The 23432-nt window shown below is 43.9% G+C and overlaps 1 protein-coding gene across 5 annotated transcripts in view; it reads right to left on the bottom strand.

The window, feature by feature from the left end:
- Positions 1-23432, bottom strand: part of phf14 (PHD finger protein 14) — a 256949-nt gene that overhangs the window by 86449 nt on the left and 147068 nt on the right. Inside the window, exon 17 of one of the 5 annotated variants that reach the window (XM_088397789.1) lies at positions 21614-21997. The exons of the other annotated variants lie outside the window; for them this stretch is intronic. Coding sequence (XP_088253915.1) covers positions 21991-21997 — 7 coding nt within the window. The 3' untranslated portion in view covers positions 21614-21990. Of the gene's footprint in view, positions 1-21613; positions 21998-23432 lie in introns of those variants that run through there. 5 annotated transcript variants of the gene reach the window in all.

Below are 23432 nucleotides of genomic sequence, written 5' to 3'. Positions count from 1 at the left end.
GAGCTTAGTGCTGCCTTTGACACTGTAGACTTCATTTTTATTAGGCCGTCTTAAAAGTTGTGTTGGTATCTCAGGGTCAGCACGAAGCTGGTTCAATTCCTATCTATCAGACAGGACGCACCGAGTGGTCCATGGCAATACGTCCTCTGAGCTCTATAATGTTACGTGTGGTGTCCCACAGGGATCGGTACTCGGACCGATTTTATTTAATATTTATATGATTCCGCTTGGGGACATAATACGTAAATATAATATTAGCTTTCAATGCTACGCGGATGACACCCAATTATATATGCTGTTATCGATGACAGATCCGCGGGACTGTTGTAATCTCGAGGCGTGCCTTGCGGAGATCAAGCAATGGATGTCTCTCAACTTCCTTCGTCTTAACCCAGATAAAACTGAGATGTTGATAATTGGTCCTACTCGTTATCAACACTTATTTAAGGAAACCACTATAACTATAGATAACCGTACTATCACTCAGAGTGAGACGGTAACTAATCTCGGGGTAATATTTGACCAAACGCTCTCCTTTCAAAAACACATTAAGAATATAACCAGGATTGCGTTTTTTCACCTTCGTAATATTGCTAAGATTCATCCTATCCTCTCGACCGGGGATGCGGAAACTATTATACATGCGTTCGTCACGTCGCGCCTGGACTACTGTAATGTATTATTCTCTGGTCTTCCTAAGTCCAGTATCAAAAGTCTACAGTTAGTGCAAAATGCCGCTGCGAGGCTGCTCTCACGGTCAAGAAAATTTGATCACATTACCCCAATATTAGCCAAATTACATTGGCTGATGTTAGGGTTTTCTGGTTAGTTTGATCCTATGATTATGTTGGAATGTAACCTGTAATAATTAAACTCGCTTGTCCTGTCTTAACAAAAGTAGTAGAACAAAGTGCTAAGATCTTTTGAACTGATTGACTAGCTGCAGAGGAAGCAACCAAAGTGTTTTGTTCACACAACATCGTGAAGGACCCCCTGCTGTGCTTTGATCAGCCAGGGGCTTCGACCATTTGTCTACTCTGTCCCCCACTCTGTGCTTTGATCAGCCAGGGGCTTCGGCCATTTGCCCACTCTCAACCCCCACTCTGTTTCTCTTAATAAATATCCCCTCGCAGGAACAAGGGTTCAGACTTCATTCTGGAGTGAGTGAACTCTCCACCTGCAGGTGTCAAAAAGGACTTACTTGTCTCCCGTGTGGTTCTTGCAAAATAAGTTGGAGTGAGCAAATCTCTAACATTTTGGTGCCGAAACCCGGGACCCTCATACCCATCATCTGGCTGACGGAGGACGACGCGCTGCACACCGTCGACGGGCCAGCGTCCATTAGCCGGACCTGGTAAAGAAAGACCTGGGAAGGAAATTCTTCGCTGGGCCAGCATCTTAGGTCTGCCTTCGTCTGACAGAGGTGGATTGACGGGACCCGGCAGTGCAACGAACCAGGTGACAAGTAAGTTAAAGGCCTGAAGTTGTTTTGTGTTGTTAAACGCGTAACACATAGAGGTGCACGAGAGCCAGCTTGGGTTCAAGTCCCAGTGGAATGAACAGGCTAAGAAAAGCAGAGCTTCTTTTTCGTTCATCGAAGAAGTGTGTAGACTCTTCTTTGTCTGTTTTTCCGAGCTGAGGGATCTGGCTTGGGTTAGAGTCCCAGTGGAAGGAACGTGCTAAGAAACACGGAGCTTCTTTTTTGTTAATCAAAGAAGGGCGTAGATTTTTCTTTGTATGTTTTTCCAAGCCAAAGAATAGCTTGGGTTCAAGTCCCAGTGGAAGAAACGGGCTAAGGAAAACAGAGCTTCTTTTTCTTAATTGAAGAAGGGCATAGATTTTTTCTTTTGTCCGTTTTTCCAAAGCTGTTTGGGAGGGTTTTACACTCATCCCTGGATAGGCCTAAAAAGCGCTGGAGTTTGTGTGATTGAGAGTGTGACTGGTAGGATAAATTGACTAAATAGCAGTTCTAGCATTGATCCACGACAATAATACAGGCTAGTAATTTGTTGAAAGGTCAATTTAAACCTGCATTGAGGATCCTCAAATAAATAAATAAATAATAATAATATTTTTGAGAAAAAGAAATTGTATAACCTAAACCTACTAGAAGTAATATGGGAAATAAAAACGGTAAATCTCTACCTCTTGACGGAGATGAGAAGTACATGGCGAGTAGATTTCTTAATTGTATGCAATATATGCCAAAGTGGAAGAAAAAGTATGGAGTAGAAGGGAAGTTGAGAGTTGAAGTGTGGAAGATAGTAGTTGATGTTTTAGAAGAGAGTGTGGAAAGAAAGAAAAATGGGCTGAAAAAGAAAAGAAAAGAGAGAGAATTGGATTGTGCTAAAATCTGGTTAAAAGCTTCACAAGAGAGAAGAGAACAAATCCAAAAGACAAAAGATAGAAAGATGAAAGGTGATGAGGCTGAGACTATGTTTGTCAGGCCGGAAGACAATGAGGCCACAGTGCGCAGGCGCACTGCCGCGGCCGCGGCTCCAGCCGACGCTGAAGGGGCAGCTCGAGCAGAGGAGCAAGAGGGGCCTTCCGCTCGTACGCAAAACTTGTATCCAAGCTTAACAAACCTGCATCCCCCCCCATATAACAGCAAAGGAAGTCAGGGTCACGTTAGTAGAAGTCCTGTACAAACAAGAAGTTTGACCACTGCTGCTAGATTTTCTCAAAATTTAGACAAGGTTGATGTATGCCCAATGATACAGGTGCCAAACCCTAATGTAGGGGAAGGCCAACTCCCACATACATATGTTTTCCGGCCATGGACTTTGGAAGAGGCAAGAAAAGCAGTTGAAGGGGTTATCCCTGTTGCTGAAGACCCAGATAAATGGGCAGAGGACATGGCTGGAATTATACATTCCTATAGACTGAATGGACATGAGGCAGGAGAAGCTGCAATGTCCTCCTTGGGAAAAGACTGGGCGAAGGTTAGAGGAAATTATATACAGGTAGAAATAATCAAGGGCCTTTTCCCTATCCCATTGAGGAAAATCAATTGGGAGGGGAGTATGCAGCACAATGGAATGGTCTTGTGCAAAGAGTGCGAACTATATTTCAAAGACGAGCGAATTATGGTCATTTGGCAGGAATAAAACAGAAGCCTGGCGAAGATACTGATGATTTTCGTTTGAGATTTGAAAAAGAATTCAGGGTGCATAGTGGCATCCCATTCAATGATACAGCTGAGAGTGCTTATCAACAACAGCTTAAAAATGCGCTCCTCACTAATTTCCACCCTGAAATAGGCAACTGGGTGAGGAAACATTTGGTGGAAGTGGACGTTGCAAGTGTGACAACAACTATGCAATGGGCCAGACATGCTGAAAAAGTGATCAAAAAAGGCAAAAGTTCTGATGTATTTCATCTAGATAATGATGATGATGAACTAGATGAAGATACAACAGTCTTCTTCCAAGGGTCCCAGCAAGGCAGAGGAAGAGGTAGAGGCCAACAAGGTCGCAGGCCGCCATATAATTCAAAACCCCCACGAGATTCTGACACCTGTTGGAACTGTGGGAAACGAGGACACTTTGCAATGGAGTGTCGTTCTGCAAAACAATATCAATCAAAGGCTGCAGGAAGGGGCAGAGGAAAGGCCAAATTCTCAGCATGACTAGATCCCCCCCCTTTGACCTCTGGTGCTCCTATAGAGGAAGAAATAGTAGATGTCCATACAGCATGGGACATTCTGAGTGCATTAAAAGAAAAACCATATGTTACTCTAAACATTGGAGGAAGTGATGTCGAGTTTTTGTGTGATACTGGGGCTTGTAAAACCGTGGTAAAAACTAAAGTCCCAAATCTAAAAGCCTCCCAAAATACTATTTGGGTGAAATCTGCTGATGGGCAGGTCCACAAGGAGAGTATCTCTAATCCAGTTGAAGTGAGAGATAAGGAAACTGGAAGCATGGTTTCAGTTTCGATTGTCCTATCTCCAAAATGTCCCATAAACCTGCTGGGACGAGATCTGATGACTCGGTTGGGAATTGCAATAATTCCAGTAAAGGATGGCATGCGAGCTTGTAGAGTGAGAGATGTGGACTCATATGCTGCACAAGCAGGTGAACAGATCTGCTGCTCCTATGCCATCCCTCCTGAATGAAATCCTAAACTCCCAAGCAGATTGCTGAGTGAAGCTCGAAAACAATTGTCCCAACCTGAATCAGAAATGACTTGTACTGAATTACATGTCACCATGAATATTCTCTCTGATCCACAAGATGACTATATTGGAAGTTTTCTCAGCGACACAGAAGTACCTTTAAAAATCACTGCTCTGTACACTGATCGCAGGTCATTTGCGGCTGCTGCTGTACTCTTGCCCGCTCCTCAGAAAGACAGATACAAATTGTCGGCTGTACCCCACATCTCATTGTTTAAACCTCACAGTATAACGTGGGAAGATGTGGGTTCCCGAATTAAACTTGCTGGATCTGTGACTGATTATGAGGACAAAGGTGATGGGTGGAGCTACAGTACCAGTTGTGACGTGTGGAAGCAAACGGTGTGTGAAGTGGCTGTAGGCAGAGCAGGAGCCTGTGCGCTTCCCTGACTAGTTGACATTTGTTTGAATGAAAAGGAGGAGGGGGAATTGGCTGGGCTTCCTGAAAAACTGTGGACCAAGGGCCCATCTGATGTAGGTCTTTTACGATCCATTTCCCCAGTACAGATCAAACCAAGATCAGAGTGGCGTCCGAGAGTTAAGCAATATCCTTTAAAACAGGAGGCAATAAATGGGATTGCCCCTGTTATAAATGATCTTTTGGCAGGAGGAATCATTAGGGAATGCTCGGATTCTCCTTGCAACACTCCCATTTTTCCAGTCCAAAAGGCCAACTGTTGGGTCTAAATACGATTAGACATTAAATCACTTGCTGGAATGAAGAGGAGAAGACAACCAGAACAGGTTTACTCGCGAGGAGAACGATAGAGAAAGCAATCTCAGTTACAACCTCCATCAGTTCTGAGTCCTTACTCCACGTGCCCCTCTTTTTAATGTTATGGTTGCCCTGGTTACAGAGGCGTTGCTACACTAAAGGGAGGGGGGATTGTGTCTGTAGCAACGCTGATAAGTTAAACAATGTAGTGTGGTGTGAATTAGCACTTCGTTGTTGGCTCGTGACCCCCCGCAGAGGCCGTCCCCAGCTGTCCTCCCTCAGTTGGCTGACTCTTCCTCGACCGGGGTCAAATACCCTGAAGCACGTTGATTGCCGCTTTGCTGTGGAACAAATGCAACTAGACCTTTGCTAACTTTATCTACTTGGTAATTAACACATAATAATAATAAGTAACTTGTCCTAAACATTTCAACACACATTAAACAAATGTGAGGTAACCGGTATGCAGTTCCTTAAACAAACATTGAGTAAATATGGGATAACTTTTATGCAACTACTTCTAACTGTATGTAACCCTTAACAAAGAAGAATAGGTCTGATAAACTACAATCTATGAACCAAACCTACATCTAAATTAAAAGGAATGAAGTTCCTGTGAATCAAACAAAGAACATGTCACCTATGCAAATAAGCCCTGCTCATTGTTAGTGAAGGCCTCTTACGGGAACCAAAACACACAGACAACATAAGGACAGGAAGGATACAAACGGCTGACAGGGATCAAAAGACATCCCTATCACTAAAAAGGAAGAACCTAGATAAAAGGAAAGATAAACTCGTAAAGGCGAGGCCTCCAGGTCTGGCAGGCCAAAGCTTCACTTAAAATTATTCCAACACCAACAAAATTAATTGGCGAATGATACAAGATTTACGAGCAGTGAATGATGCAGTGCAAACAAGAGCACCCAATGTGCCTGACCCACACACACTTCTGAACACTTTGAAACCTAATCAGAAGTTTTTCACAGTAATTGATCTCAGCAATGCATTTTTCTCAGTGCCAATTCACCCAGACTCACAGTTTTGGTTCGCTTTTACCTTTAAAGGACAAAGCTATACCTACACCAGATTGCCACAAGGATTTGCTGATAGTCCAACTATTTTCACTCAAGCTATCATGGCCTGTTTGGCTGATTTTCAGATGTCAAACAAAAGCCAACTTCTAGTTTATGTAGATGATCTCCTGGTAGCCTCTGAAACTGAAGCTGCTTGCAAGGCAGACTCCTTAGCATTGTTACACTATCTCTGCAAAACAGGGAATAAAGTGAACAAAAATAAGTTACAATGGGTCAGACAGGAAGTGAACTATTTAGGTCACACTTTGTCGGCTTCTGGAAGACAGATACAAAGTACCAGAAAGCAGATTATTTCAGATGCACCGAAACCTGAAACAAAAAAACAAATGATGTCATTTTTGGGGCTCTGCAATTACTGCAGAGCATGGATCCCACATTATGCGGAGAAAACACAACCGCTGCTGGATATTGCGCATGGAGTTCCCATGACAATGACAGAAAAAATCACGTGGACACCAGCAGCGGATGATGCTTTTGTAGTGCTGAAACAGGCTCTGGTAGAAACCACAACTCTTATCTTGCCAGACTACAAGAAAACCTTTGTGCAAACAGCAGACTGCAGGAATGGTTTTATGACCTCAGTGTTGCTGCAGGGTCATGGCAACAAACTAAGACCAATTGCATTCTATTAAAAAAAACTGGATCCAGTGGCTCTGTCTTTGCCAGACTGTGTTCAAGCAGTATGCGCGGCGGCGCTTGCAGTGAGACAATCTGCAGATGTGGTGCTATTTCACAAAATGGAGCTGCTAGTTCCACATGCTGTAGATGTGTTGCTGCTGCAAAGCAAAATGAACTTTTTGTCACCAGCCAGACATCTGTCCTACACTGCTATACTTCTGTCACAACCACACATTGTGATAAAGAGGTGCACAGTCCTTAACCCAGCAACGTTGATTCCGTTGCCAGGGGATGGAACACCACATAACTGTTTGGATGCTACAGAACATCTACAGCTGCCCAGAGAAGATTTAAGTGACACACCGCTTGATAGAGGGGAAAAGTGGTTTGTGGATGGATCATGTTCAAAGGATCCTAAAGGAAACAATCAAAGTGGTTATGCAATTGTGAAATTGCCAAACCAGATTGTTGAAGCAGAGAAGCTTCCATACACCAGGTCAGCACAGGCTGCTGAGCTGATTGCTCTAACAAGAGCTTGTCAATTAGCGGAAGATAAGGAAGTCACTGTATACACAGACAGTCAGTATGCGTTTTCTACTCTGTTCTATTTTGCAAAACAATGGGAGCGCAGAGGGATGACAACATCAACCGGTAAGCCAATTACCCATGCCGCCTTGTTAAAAGACTTGTTGCAGGCCATTCTTTTACCTGCTAAACTAGCTGTGTGTAAATGTGCTGCTCACACCACAGGCAGTGATGAAGTCTCAAATGGAAACAGATTAGCAGACAAAATTGCAAAAGAAGCAGCTGCAGGGAGACATGGCCATGAATTTTTTTTAATGGGTTCAGAGGACACACAACTCATAGATAAGACTATACTGGCAGATATGCAGGGCAATGCTCCAATGGTGGAGAAACGAATGTGGACGACAAAAGGTGCAATAGTGGATACAGATAATATCCACCGCATCAATGACAAACCTGTTTTACCAAAATCACTTTTTAAGGCAGCAGCGCTTGCGACACATGGGCTTTGCCATGTGTCGACAGGAGGGATGAAGACCATCATAGATCAACAATTCACTACCTTTGGTTTAGATGCTTACTTAAAAAAGTTTTGTAAAGCATGTCCTGTTTGTGTGAAACATAATCCACAAGGAAACATGAGACCTAAGAGAGGCTCATTTCCAAAACCCTCTTATCCATTTCAAATCATGCATATGGATTTTATTGAACTCACACAAAGTGGACCTCACAAATACTGCCTAGTGATGATTGATGCATTTTCCAAATGGGTGGAAATAGTTCCATCCAAACGCGCAGATGCCTTAACAGTGGCAAAAGCCATCTGCAAAACCATCATACCAACTCATGGCATCCCCCAAACCATTTACAGTGACAATGGTCCACACTTTGTGAACCAAGTTGTGCAGAACATGGCTGTACACCTTGGAATAACGTTAAAAAACCACTGTGCTTGGCATCCTTCGAGCGCAGGCCTGGTTGAACGGGCAAATTTTACCATCAAAAGCAGGTTGAAAAAATGCATGGAAACAACAGGCAGACCTTGGCCAGAGTGCCTCGACTTAGTGAAGCTCTATATGAGAATTACTCCCACTTCAGAAGGACTAACACCTTTTGAAATCATACATGGGAGACCATATAGACTACCAGTGTTCCCTGCAGATTTGCAAAAAGCAGATGAAGAACAGACCTTGGCAGATTATCTAATCAGGACGCTCAAACTGAAAGATGTGTCAAATGCAGATTTACTGCCGCCTGATCTCTCTCCCTCACAGGTGGACAAGCCCATCAATCCAGGAGACTGGGTCTACATCAAGGTCATCAAAAGAAAGAACTGGACCAGCCCACGGTGGGAGGGACCGTTTCAAGTCTTGCTTGCTACTCCCACGGCGATTAAAATTTCTCAACGGCCCAGTTGGATTCACCTCAGCCACTGCAAGTTGCAGAGAATGCTGGACCCCTAATTCGGAGTGGTGGGGATGTCCCGGTGTCTCTGCCATCCTAGTAGCAACGGGGCTCCATATGCCAGATGGATCCTCTGCTGCGTTGTGGTTGGAGCGTGCTATGGTCTATTGACTCATCTGAACAGACCAAATGACAATGTTGCCCGTGGTAAACGATGGTCACATGATGAGAACTTTGAGGACTGGTCATGGGACCCGAGAAACCCATACGAAACCAACACTTGGTACGGTATGTCAGGTTCACTGTGAGAGCTCACACACAGGAGGGATGCTATGTGTGTTCGAAACTCCCCCCTTCCTCCACGCAAGTTCGCTTGGAGGCCAGAGCAATGAATGTCACTGAAGCAAAATGTATGGCATCCATGGGAGGAGTTGGATATCAGCACCGTGCCGTCGCAGTCAAGGATGCCGACCCTTACCGCCCTGGACTTGCTGACGGTGCCTGTGATCAGCTATTCTGGACAAATCTCAATGTGACTGTTAAAGGACGGACAATACCACAAGTGGCCAACACAGAGAGACCAGCCGGAGTGAACTACACATGTTACATCCAAGGTAACAAGACCCACGTCTGCATTAACGACGACTGCTCTCCAGGAGGAAACTGGATGGGAGCTCTGGACATCACCGATGAGTGTCAAGATAAGAGAGCCATTTCAGGTGGTGAGGGCTCTCCAACCAACATGGCTACACCATCGAATGGAACATACTTCATTCAGAATGGCTGGTGGCTTTGTGGTCACAAGGTTTATCCGATGCTGCCCGCCAACTGGACAGGAGTGTGTGCACCAGTGTGGGTGACAGACCACACCTACAGGATACGACACCATTTGTTGACAGGAGCACATAACTCTACTGGACGTCGACGCAGGGCAGTTGCAACCTTTGACCCTCATGACCCTGTCTGGGGTGCGAACGTTCCAGATGACCATAAAGTATGGTCCGTCGGAGACAAAGTCGTCCTTGCGCTCTTTCCTCAGATTGGGGTTGGGAAACTATCGCTCTTCATCGAGACACTGAACTATCGTTTTCAATCCTTTGTGAATCTCTCACTGCAAGTCAACGATGGACAAAACAGAGAGATTCAGGCTATTAGACTGATGGTCTTGCAAAACAGGATGGTTCTGGACTTGTTGACGGCAGCACAAGGTGGTGTGTGCCACATTATTGGGACTTCCTGTTGCACATACATACCAGGAGAAAATGACACCCACATAAACGACGCCATGAATTCGCTGAAGAACTTACAGCAGGCCATGTCTAAAGACAAGGTCCCACATCAGTTTGATTTCTTTTCATGGCTATTCTCTGGCAACTGGTGGCAACTGCTGTTGAAATTGCTGTCTCCTGTGCTTGTTGTGCTGGTGGTGTTGTGCTTGTTTACGACCTGCGTTATCCCATGTTTGAAGTCTGCTGTGTCGAAGTTTGTGTCCTCTACTGTAGCCCAGGTTCATATACAACTTCTTAGAGATGACGGATGTGATGACGATAATGAAACATGGATTGCGTAGATGCTGTTCTGTTGAGCATGTTTTACAGAAACTTGATGATTTGACCATCGAAAATGCTTCGCAAGTGGTGGATACAATGATGTACTGTTTCTGTGTTTTTCTTTTTATTTTTTTTATTATTGATAGCATTCTGGTCGCCTGTGGCAACGGGGCCGTGTAAGAATTTTCCTGCTAATAACATCTGGCCAGCAGGTTTTTCGCTTACACATTAAGTTTGATTTGGGGTATTGAGGTGATGCCTCATCTTCACTGGAAAGTGTTGCTATCATTGTTTGTTGTTTTTATTTTTATCATTCTGCTTTCTTCATTATACGTATATATGTTTTTTTGCTTGTCTTTGTTGTTTGGGGTGACATAATCATATGATAAATCAGGAGGGAGATGTTAGGGTTTTCTGGTTAGTTTGATCCTATAATTATGTTGGAATGTAACCTGTAATAATTAAACTTGCTTGTCCTGTCTTAACAAAAGTAGTAGAACAAAGTGCTAAGATCTTTTGAACTGATTGACTAGCTGCAGAGGAAGCAACCAAAGTGTTTTGTTCACACAACATCGTGAAGGACCCCCTGCTGTGCTTTGATCAGCCAGGGGCTTCGACCATTTGTCTACTCTGTCCCCCACTCTGTGCTTTGATCAGCCAGGGGCTTCGGCCATTTGCCCACTCTCAACCCCCACTCTGTTTCTCTTAATAAATATCCCCTCGCAGGAACAAGGGTTCAGACTTCATTCTGGAGTGAGTGAACTCTCCACCTGCAGGTGTCAAAAAGGACTTACTTGTCTCCCGTGTGGTTCTTGCAAAATAAGTTGGAGTGAGCAAATCTCTAACAGCTCCCACTCCATTTAAGATGTGACTTCAAGGTTCTTCTACTAACCTATAAATCACTGCATGGCTTAGCGCCTTCATATCTCGTCGACCTAGTCGTTCCTTATGTTCCGTCTCGTAACCTTCGTTCGCATAACGCTAGTCTTTTAGTTACACCGAGGGCCAAGAAAATGTCTGCAGGGTCTAGAGCATTCTCTATTCGGGCTCCAGAGCTTTGGAATGCCCTACCAATGGATATTAGAACTACTACCTCAGTAGAAACATTTAAGACACGTTTAAAGACACATTTCTATGAGATGGCCTTTAACTAACTTGTAGTGGCCGATTTGGCCGGAGTTTGTTTTGTTCTCTCTGCCCCGGCTGGGGAGGGGGTTAGGTGGCTCAAAAGCTGATAGCGGCTAGCTGGATTCTCGGGGACCAATTAAAGATGAAGAAACTGCAGCTCAACCCCCTTCAAGACACTGCCAGGACAGTCGCGGGCACCTCCGACATTCATTTTTTTCATTGATTTTCATATTATGTATTACTTGTGCCCTCTCTGCATCCATTACAACCTGGTGATCGTGAAAGGGGGATCCTTCCATCTGTGGTCCCTTCTCAAGGTTTCTCATTTTCCCCTGGCAGGGGTTTTTTGAGTTTTTCCTTGCCCTTTTGGGAGCTTAAGATCAGGGGATGCTTTGAGAATAATTGTCAGTTTTGGCTATGTGAAGCCCTTTGAGACTGTTTGTGATTTAGGGCTATACAAATAAACTTGACTTGACTTGACTTGACTGTCGACGCTGCACCGATCCGCCTGTCGATCTCGCGCTCCATCCTCCCCTCACTCGTGAACAAGACTCCAAGATACTTGAACTCCTCCACTTGAGGCAGGATCTCATCCCTGATACGGAGAGGGCATTCCACCCTTTTCCGATCTAGGACCATGGACTCGGATTTGGAGGTGCTGACCCTCATCCCGACCGCTTCACACTCGGCTGCGAACCGTTCCAGCGAGAGCTGGAGATCACGGCCTGAAGAAGCCAACAGCACCACGTCATCTGCAAAAAGCAGAGATGCGATGCTGAGGTCCCCAAACCGGACCCCCTCAACGCCTCCGCTGCGCCTACAAATTCTGTCCATAAAAATTATGAACAGAATTGGTGACAAAGGGCAGCCTTGGCAGAGTCCAACCCTCACTGGGAACGAATGCAACTTACTGCCGCAAATGCGGACCAGACTCTGGTAACGGTGATACAGGGACCGAACCACCCTTATCAGTTGGCTCGGCACCACATACTCCCAAAGCACCCTCCACAGAACCTTCCCAGGGACACGGTCAAACGTCTTCTCCAAGTCCACAAAACACATGTGGACTGGTTGGGTGAACTCCCATGCACCCTCGAGGATCCTGCCGAGGGTGTAGAGCTGGTCCACTGTTCCACGGCCAGGACGAAAGCCACACTGCTCCTCCTGAATCCGAGGTTCAACCTCCCGACGGACCCTCCTCTCCAGTACCCCTAAATAGACCTTACCGGGGAGGCTGAAGAGTGTGATTCCCTTGTAATTGGAACACACCCTCCGGTCCCACCTCTTAAAGAGGGGAACCAACACCCCAGTCTGCCAATCCAGAGGCACTGTCCCCGATGTCCACGCAATGTTGTAGAGGCGTGTCAGCCATGACAGCCCCACAACATCCAGAGCCTTTAAGAACTCCGAGCGGATCTCATCCACCCCCAGGGCCTTGCCACCGAGGACTTTTTTAACTACCTCAGTGACTTCGACCCCAGAGATTGGAGAATCCGCCTCAGAGTCTCCAGGCCCTGCTTCCTCAATGGAAGGCGTGTAGGTGGAATTGAGGAGGTCTTCGAAGTATTCTCCCCACCGACTAACGACATCCCGAGTCGAGGTCAGCAGCACGCCATCCCCACTGTAAACAGTGTTGACATTGCTCTGCTTCCCCCTCCTGAGACGCCGGATGGTGGACCAGAATTTCCCCGAAGCCGTCCGGAAGTCATTCTCTATGGCCTCACCAAACTCCTCCCACGCCCGGGTTTTTGCCTCAGCAACCGCCGAAGCCGCGTTCCGCTTGGCCATCCGGTACCTGTCAGCTGCCTCCGGATTCCCACAGGCCAAAACGGCCTGATAGTACTCCTTCTTCAGCTTGACGGCATCCCTTACTACCGGTTTGCACCAGCGGTTTCGGGGATTGCCGCCATGACAGGCACCAACGACCTAACGACCACAGCTCCTGTCGGCCGCCTCAACAATGGAGGCGCGGAACATGGTCCACTCAGACTCAATGTCCCCCGCCTCCCCCGGGACGAGGGAAAAGCTCTGCTGGAGGTGGGAGTTGAAGCTCTTCCTGACAAGAGATTCTGCCAGACGTTCCCAGCAGACCCTCACAGAGCGTTTGGGTCTGCCAGGTCGGACCGGCATATTCCCCCACCATCGGAGCCAACCCACCACCAGGTGGTGATCAGTTGACAGCTCCACCCCTCTCTTCACCCGACTGTCCAAAACATGCGGCCGCGAATCCGATGACACGACTACAAAGTCGATCATCGAACTGCGGCCTAGGGTGTCCTGGTGCCAAGTGCACACATGGACACCCTAATGTTTGAACATGGTGTTCATTATTGAAAATCCGTGTCGAGCACAGAAGTCCAATAATAGAACACCGCTCGGGTTCAGATGGGGGGGGGGGGGGGCGTTCCTCCCAATCACGCCCCTCCAGGTCTCACTGTCATTGCCCACGTGAGCATTGAAGTCGCCCAGTAGAACAATGGAGTTCCCAGAAGGAGCGCTCTCCAGCACTTCCTCCAGGGACTCCAAGAAGGATGGGTACTCTGAGCTGCCGTTTGTTGCATAGACACAAACAACAGTCAGGACCCGTCCCCCCACCCGAAGGCGGAGGGAGGCTATCCTCTCGTTCACTGGGGTGAACCCCAATGCGCAGGCGCCCAGCCGGGGGGCAATAAATATACCCACACCTGCTCGACGCCTCTCACCGTGGGCAACTCCAGAGTGGAAGAGAGTCCAGCCCCTCTTGAGAGGGCTTGTACCGGAACCCAAACTGTGCGTGGAGGCTAGTCCGACTATATCTAGTCGGAATTTTTCTGCCTCGCACACCTCGCCTCGCTCCTTTCCAGCCAGAGAGGTGACATTCCATGTCCCAAGAGCCAGCTTCTGCAGCCGGGGATCAGACCGCCAAGGTCCCTGCCTTTGGCCGCCGCCCAGCTCACACTGCACCCGACCCCTTTGGCCCCTCTAACAGGTGGGGACCCACGTTTCCTTTTCGGGTTGTGCCCGGCCGGGCCCCATGGGCGAAGGCCCGGCCACCAGACGCTCGCCTTCGAGCCCCACCTCCAGGCCTGGCTTCAGAGGGGGGCCCCGGTGACCCGTGTCCGGGCGAGGGAAAACAAAGTCCATTTTACTCATCATAAAGGGCTTGTGTTGCCGTGCTTTGTCTGGCCCCTCACCTAGGACCCGTTTGCCATGGGTGACCCTACCAGGGGCATGAAGCCCCCGACAACATGGCTCCTAGGATCATAGGGGCACGCAAACCCCTCCACCATGATAAGGTGACGACTCACGGAGGGGAACTTCGCCTTCACACTAATAATAAAGGACAGGAATAACAATAGTGTGAAGGTCTTCACCTTCACACTAATAATAAAGGACAGGAATAACAATAGTGTGAAGGTCTTCACCTAAACACTAATAATAAAGGACAGGAATAACAATAGTGTGAAGGTCTTCACTTTCACACTAATAAAGGACAGGGATAACAATAGTGTGAAGGTGAAGACCTTCGCACTAATAAAGGACAGGAATAACAATAGTGTGAATGTCATCATCTTCACACTAATAAAGGACCGGAATAACAATAATGTGAAGGTCTTCACCTTCACACTAATAAAGTGAATGGTGTAGAATAACATATGGCCATCATACAAACTTCCGGTTTGATTTCCGGTTTACACCTTGAGTTCGCTTAGGAGAAAGTCATTGAAAAACGTGTTTACTTATCTCCTTTTCTTGGACTTTTATTTCCTCTCAAATGAGAAGTTCATTTGAGGTTGCTGCACGGATTTCTCAGAGCCGAGCTGATGTGAAAGTAACTGAAGCTGATGGATCGTAGCGCGACGCCAGATCCGCGGCCGCCACTGGGAATCCTCCAGGCGCAATTGGACTCGCGGTCGCATTAGTGTCCCACGCCAACGTAGCCGGATTCGCTGCCGTTGCTGGACCTCGAGCCAACAACGCTGGACCCGCGGTCTGTGCCGCACTTCGTCCCAGCAACGCTGGACCTGTGACCGTCGGCGGACTGCGTGCCAGTAACGCCGGACCTGCGGTCTACACCGGACCTCCAGGACGCTAACACCATCAGCCCAGGAGGAGAGCTACCATCTGGCCCAGTGTGCAAGCACAACCAGCCCCTGGAAGAGAGCTAACATCAGGCTCAGTAAGATCGTACCACCAACCCCAAGAGGACAGCCACCACCAGGCTCAGCAGACTACCATCACCAGGCTCAGGAGGATAGCCACCACTAGCCCCAGTGAGTTGGCACCACCAGCCGCCCTAGGAGGTCATCTGACACCGGGTTGAGTGGGATAGCATCTCCAGCCCCAGGATGAAAGCTACCATCAGGTATAGGTTGATAGTCAGGACGGCCATGAAATTGCTCCAGAAGGACATGGAGGAGCTGAAGCTATCAATGGAAGTGATGTCTTCAACTCTTGAAACCATAATGAAGCAACAGGCCATTATTACAGAGCTGATGGGAGAGGTGAAGCAGCTCAAACAATTAAATACTGAACAAAATAAGAAAATAGTCACCCTGGAAAATAGATTAGACAACTTGGAGCAGTATTCCAGAATGAGCGATGTCATCATCACAGGCTTAAAGATTAAACCACGAAGCTACCAGCAGGCTGTGAAAGGCCTTGCTTCAGAGGACTATCCTGAACATGAGGAGACAACCGAGGAGCAGGTAAAATCTTTCCTCCACAGCAATGACATCGTCATTGACACTATCAATATTGAGGCATGCCACACTCTGCCAACGAGGAGTCTAGATAGCAAGATATCACCTATAATTGTCCGTTTTACAAATAGGAAAAGTAAGATAAATTTACTCAAACAAGGTAGGAAACTAAAAGGCACGAACGTATACATGAATGAATACCTCACCAAGAAAAATGGTGAAATAGCTAAAAAAGCAAGAGGTCTTAAGAAAAACGGTAAAATACAGTCCACTTGGACTGCAGGTTGTAAGGTATTCATCAAACCTGTTGGAGCAGCAAGGAGTTCTCAAGGTTTCTGCATTAGTGCCATAGAGCAACTTAAGCGGTATGAAGGAGATCAGTAACCTGTACATCATTACGTAGAACCTCAAGTTGTGATACTTTTATATCATGGAAGGTAAAAAAACCTGGTGAAATTATCAACCTATCATGAACAGTACTGACAAATGCCTTTCCTTTCCAACTGGTCTGTTTAACAAACAAGCACTGATAGCTGAAAATGAAGAACTTGATTTGAAAACATTTGATTACACTGATTATAAGGGATTTGACATAGAGAACAATATTGATCCTGTGAATAACTTCTTTATCAACTACAATCAAACGAACTGTAAATACTATACTGTAGAGCAATTTAGCGAGAACGTAGCAACAAATAAGGCAATGTCAATTATACATTTTAATAGTAGGAGCTTGAAAGCAAACATCTCTAAGATCAAACAATGTTTAAAAGATATGAATAATCCGTTTACTGTTATTGCAATATCTGAAACCTGGTTAAAGGAAGATCAGTCTGAAAAGATTGACATAGAGGGGTATGAGAGTTATACATTAAATAGGATGGTAAAAAGATGCGGAGGGTTTGCTCTATTCATAGACAAAAACTATAAGTGTAAGATAGTAAGAAATATGTCTCAAGCAATAGATAATTTCATGGAATGTATTACTGTTGAAATAGAAATGGAATCATCAAAAAACATTCTGGTAAGCTGTGTATACAGATGTCCAGGTTCAAGTATTGAGCTATTTAGTGAACTATTATCAAGAATGTATGAAAGAAAAATCAATACGAAAATGGTCTATGTCTGTGGTGATTATAATATAGATCTACAGAACCCACTTCAGCTGACTCCAATAACAGAATTCATTAACTTAATGTACAGTATGAGTCTTTACCCTGCAATAACTTGTCCGACTAGAATCACATCTCACAGTGCCACTATAATTGATAATATATTTACAAATGTGATTGAAAAGAAAGTAAAAACTGGACTGATAATAAATGATTCAAGCGAGCACCTGCCAGTGTTTGCGGTGATCCAGAACTGTACAAAGAAAAAAAAGGATGCTATAGCTTTTAAAATGTGTAGAATGAACTCTGGTAATTCAATTAACTCATTCAAAAATGATCTTCTAAAACAAGACTGGAAAAAGGTATATGTGGGTGATGTAAATGAAGCCTACAACACATTCATGGCCATTATATCTGAACTTTATGATAAAAACTGTCCTTTTGTAAGGAAAGCGGTCAAACACAATTCAGTGGAAAAACCATGGCTGACAAAGGGAATCTTAAACGCCTGCAAGAAAAAAAAAACTGTTATACAAAGATTTCCTAAAGATAAGAACAAAAGAAGCTGAATTAAAATATAAGACCTGTAAAAACAAATTGATCAAAATAATGAGAAATAGTAAAAGGAACTACTATAGCAAGAAACTGGAGGAAAACAAGAGTAACACAATAACAACATGGAGAGTGTTAAATGAAAATATTAAAAACAGAACTGGAAAGCCAGGATATCCTTCTTACTTTGTAAACAGTAACAATATAACTATAAATGAACTTGCAATGATTGCAGAGGAGTTTAATGATTACTATGTTGGTATTGGGCCTACTTTGGCGGAAGAAGTACCAAAAAAAGGGAGTACAAGTGACCTAATTAAGGATGTACCCATCGCCAAAAGTATGGTTCTAAGGGGAACGGATGAGACGGAAATAAGAGAAATTGTTAGAGGATTTAAAGGTAAAAAGTCAACTGATTGTAATGGGATAGATATGTCACTTGTTAAAAATATTATTGAAAGTGTGGTGAAACCCCTAACACATACGTATTTGCAACCAATCCCTGACAAATGGTGTTTATCCGAGTGAAATGAAAACAGCTAAAATTATTCCGATATATAAAACTGGGGACAAACACATATTCTCAAATTACAGGCCAATATCTTTACTCCCACAATTCTCCAAAATACTCGAAAAAATATTTTATAAAAGGCTTGATGATTTCATCACAAAACAAAATATTCTGTGTGACCAACAGTATGGATTTCGGAAAAATAGAACCACCACAATGGCTTTGTTAGATTTCGTAGCTGAAATAACAACAGCTATTGAAAATAAACGATATGCTGTAGGTATCTTCTTGGATCTTAAGAAAGCTTTTGATACTGTAAATTATGAAATACTGTTAACAAAACTTGAGAGATATGGCATACAAGGTATGCCACTCACTTGGTTAAACAGTTATTTATCAAACAGGAATCAATATGTGCAATTAATGGACTTCAAATCAAAACTAAAGCAGGTAAAGTGTGGGGTTCCTCAGGGCTCAATATTAGGCCCCTTGTTATTTATTTTGTATGTTAATGATATGTGCAAGGTCTCCAGGTTACTCAAGGCCGTAGTTTTTGCAGATGACACGAATCTGCTCTGTAGTGGGGACGACCTGGACCAACTACTGGATACTGTGGGTATTGAAATGGAAAAATTACAGAGTTGGTTTGACACAAATAAACTCACATTGAATTTAAGTAAAACAAGGTATATTATATTTGGACACCGTCCGAAAAACACAGACGAAATTCTTACAATAAATAATATAGAAATAGAAAGAGTGAATGAAGTAAAATTTCTTGGAGTGCTAATAGATAAAAAATTAAGTAGGAAACCACATATAATGTATATCAAATCAAAGATCTCAAAATCACTGGCAGTATTGTATAAAGTAAAAGATCTCATAAACCAAACATCATTATATTCCTTGTACTGTTCCTTCATACTCCCATACATTATGTACTGTGTGGAGGTGTGGGGCAACACATACAAAACAAACACAGATCCAATCTACATTCTACAAAAAAAAGCAATACGAATTGTAAATAATGTTGATTACAGAGAACCATCTAACCCTCTTTTTGTAAAACTGAATGCACAGAAATACAATGATCTAGTCGATTTTAAAACCATCCAACTCATGTACAAAATAAAAAATAATTAATTACCAAACAGTATCCAGAGGTTGTTTGAGTGGAGGGAAAATACCTATTATTTAAGAGGAACACTTATGTTTAAAACAGATTTGGTGAGAATGACTTTAAAGTTGCATTGTATAACAGCTAAAGGTGTGGAATTATGGAACACCAGCAGTGACGAACTAAAGAATTGTAGTACTTTACCTCAGTTTAAAAAAATGTATAAAGGCAAAATACTGATGGGATACCGTAGCATGCTGTGAGGTGTTTAAACTGCTTTTGTATTTATCTAAAGGAGATGTATGTATGTATAAGTGTGTGTATGTATAATATCTATATGTATGTATGTATGTGTGTGTATATGTGTGTGTGTAGTATGTATGTATGTATGTATGTATGTATGTATGTGTATATGTATGTATGTGTACATGCATGCATATATGTATGTATATATATATATATATGTATATATATATGTATGTATATGTACGTGTATGCGTGTATATGTGTATGTATGTATATGTATATATATATGATATGTATATGATATGTATATCTTTAACATATCTGAAAATGGACAAATTTTGACGGAATCAAGCAAACATGTGGTTACAAGGGGTAGAGCTAGATAAGCCTAGGCTTCCTTCTTCACCCTTTTGAACAAATAATATTTTTATGATAAAGGGAAAATTTATAACGCAGTTTTTTTTTTCTTTTCTATGGAGTTATTATTTTCAGTATTTTTTACTTTCTTGTATTTCTTTAAATGTTCGAAACAAACAAACAAACAAACAAACAAACAAACAAACAAACAAACAAACAAACAAACAAACCTTCACACAAATATGCTCATTTCCTAATCCTCTCTAAAAATTGCTTAACTGCCAGCACTTTTTTCGTAGTAGTAAAAAAAAAACCAGTAAAACTATTTAAATAAATGTTAAACTGCTGACATGAGGATGAGGGTCAGCACCTCCAAATCCGAGTTCATGGTCCTCGGTCTGAACAGGGTGGAATGCCCTCTCTGGATCAGGGATGAGATCCTGCCCCAAGTGGAGGAGTTCAAGTATCTTAGGGTCTTGTTCACGAGTGAGGGCAGGATGGAGTGCAAGATCGACAGGCAGATCTGTGCAGCGTCGGCAGTAATGCGGACTCTGTACCGGTTGGTCGTGGTAAAGAGAGAGCTGAGCCAAAAGGCAAAGCTCTCAATTTATCGGTCGATCTATGCTCCTACCCTTACCTATTGTCACGAGCTATGGGTCGTGACCGAAAGAACGAGATCCCGGATACACGCGCCCGAAATTAGTTTCCTCCGCAGGGTGTCCGGGCTCTCCCTTAGAGATAGGGTGAGAAGTTCGGTCATCCGGGAGAGACTCTGAGTAGAGCCGCTGCTCCTCCACATTGAGAGGAGCCAGATGAGGCGGCTCGGGCATCTCATCAGCATGCTTCCTGGACGCCTCCCTGGGGAGGAGACCCCATGGATGACGCAGGACGTGCTGGAGAGACTATGTCTCTCGGCTGGCCTGGGAACGCCTTGGGATCCCTCAGGATGAGCTGGATGAAGTGGCTGGGGAGAGCGAAGTCTGGGAGTCCCTCCTAAAGCTGCTGCCCCCGCGACCCGACCCCGGATAAGCGGAAGAAGATGGACGGATGGATGGATGCTGACATGAGTCTTTTACCATGTACTGTATTTTACGGACTATAAGCAGCTACTTTTTGCACAAGCTTTGAACCCTCCAGTTTGTAGTCCGGTGCGGCGTATCTATGGATTTTTCGTGATTTTTGTGAAGTCTAATACACTTCAACACTCGTTAGTAAAAAGGTTGTGGACCTCTGTTGTGCGGCACCAATTTTCTTGGTGGAGGGACACACGGGTCACTGGGGAGAAGAGTGGCATGTTGATCGCATGTCCGTCCCCCAGGCAAAGAGTGCCGCACAATTGACATGAACAGGAGATAGACCGAGATCAAGATGGACATTTCTGGAGAAAGGTTTTATCTACAAACCCTCATTATGAGGGAGAAAAGAAATGCATATGATGACAAAATACTTTTTTGCCCCACTGTATATATAACATGTACACTATGTATACATATATACTGTACTGTCAAAAAGTTTAATTATTTCAGTAATTGCATTCAAAAAGTGAAACTTGTACTTTATATATATATATATATATATATATATATATATATATATATATATATATATATATATATATATATATATATATATACATACCTATATTTATGTATTGGACACAGACTGAAGTATTTCAAATGTTTATTCATTTTAGTTTTGATTATTATAACTGTTAACATCATTACACTCTTAAAATTACTGCGTCACAACTGAATTTGGGTTGCATAACTGAACCAACTCAGGTAGTTGGGTCAAATTGATCTTCTTGTGCAAGAACAACCTAAATTTGGGTCAGTCCAATTTACAACTCAGCAGTTTTAAGGATCTAGTTATTAACTCAAACAACAAAGTCTACAGTGAATTTCATGTAATCTAATTGACAGCACTGGGGGACTTTATTGTGAATCATGCAGCTGTGAAACAAAGTTCCCTCGACAGTTTTGTGCCCCCACGCTAGCGTTTTTTACCAATAGCAAACACGAGCGGCTGCCAGCTGCTTCATCCGCGTCATGAAGCTGCTCCTTCTTTTAAATATGTGTCCTGCAGATATTTCCTGTTTTTATGGCAAAATCCTCTGATGACAAAAAACTATTTTTCAACATTGAGTGGTAATACCGTCATGTAAACAGTGATGGTACAGATGGTACGTCTTGGTTCAGTTCAACAGCTGAAAAAAATGAAAGAAAAAAGTAAAAACATCAAGTAAAATTCAAATTCCTCACTCACAGTTCTTCAAGCCTGCTCCCGTTTACTTTTGTTTTACATTTATTGTTTTGTACATTTATTGTTACATGAATGTGTTGTAGTTCTTGAGATGATCATGTTTTCCTGGATTTTTTCAAACTCTTACTGCATTTGGTTATTTTACACTTCTATTTACACAGCATGTGTAAAACAAGTTCTTGACAATGCTCAAGGCTTAAATGCAGAAGCATGGATTTACAAAATATTAAGTGTTATCAAGAATAAGAATATTAGGGAAGGTTACAATTCATTACAGAATGTTTTGGTTTTAAGGCTTTTGATTGGTATAGAAATTCAATTTGGACAGATAGGAAGATAAGTACGCATCAAATTGTGCAAATGTTGGTTTTAGTCGTGAAAATCTACAGCTGTGGATATGATATATTGTCAAAATTAGAATTAGATTTACGACAAAAACTTTCTTATTTGGAAAGTTTGTACAGAAAATACCAAATAATATGTCATGTGCTGGCGCCACCTGTGACGTGTCCGCGCCCCTTCTGTCAGCGGAATCGCCGCTGCCTGTCGCGGGTTCATTGAGTGCGCTATATCAGCGCTGCCAGCGCAAACCCGCGTCAGCCTGTCCCATTTTGCCGCTTTGCTCACCCGTTCCTGTAAGCCTGACTCACACTTGACCGTTTTAGTACTCCCGCAGAATTGCTTGTGGAGTCTGCCAGTCCGTGCTGTCAGTTCCCTTCCCAGAAGTCCACCTGTCCGCCCCCCAGCCCGATCGCCGCACCAGCGCCCACTATTCCCCTCTTTCCCCACAATAAAGTCTCTGTCGCTACGCACTTGGCTGTACTGTCTGCTCCCTTACACAATATTGATTTAGAATTAAGTGGTAGGTCTATATCAAGCTTTCCTTTTAGAAAGAACATTGTGACATTGGGCGCTCTCCTTCACACAATCCGCCGGTACATGACACAGTGTCACGTGGTACGTTGCCAAATCTGATTGGCTGACACAAGGCGTAGCAAAGCGCGTACAAAGTTAATTTTACTTTATGTCCAACGGAGAGGCGGAATGAGCGCTATTGAGTTGCACATCCCACGTTCCAAATGCTTCATTCGTGCCGCTCTGCAGTCACACTTGCCTGCACACGCAAACTCCATTGACTGTGATTGAACTACGTCACCAGAATCGCGAGCAACATATTTGGTGTGAACTCAGTTTAGGAAGTCTTGCCGATGTTTTTTTAGGTCAGCACACATGAATATTAAAATGCCCTATGAATAGGATGTAATCATATCATGGCAAGATTTTTGCAAGAAGATTGGTAAAGTAATTCAGAAACTTTTGGTGTATTTGGGAGATTTTTTGATAGTTTAGCTAGGATAGTTGCGAGAACTTATGTGAAT

The sequence above is a fragment of the Syngnathus floridae genome, chromosome 15, assembly GCF_059516105.1.
Source record: "Syngnathus floridae isolate MCC-2025c chromosome 15, RoL_Sflo_1.0, whole genome shotgun sequence".
Lineage (NCBI taxonomy): Eukaryota > Metazoa > Chordata > Actinopteri > Syngnathiformes > Syngnathidae > Syngnathus > Syngnathus floridae.
The sequence above is the reverse complement of the archived record's forward strand: the minus strand, read 5'-3'. Positions and strand labels throughout refer to the sequence as shown.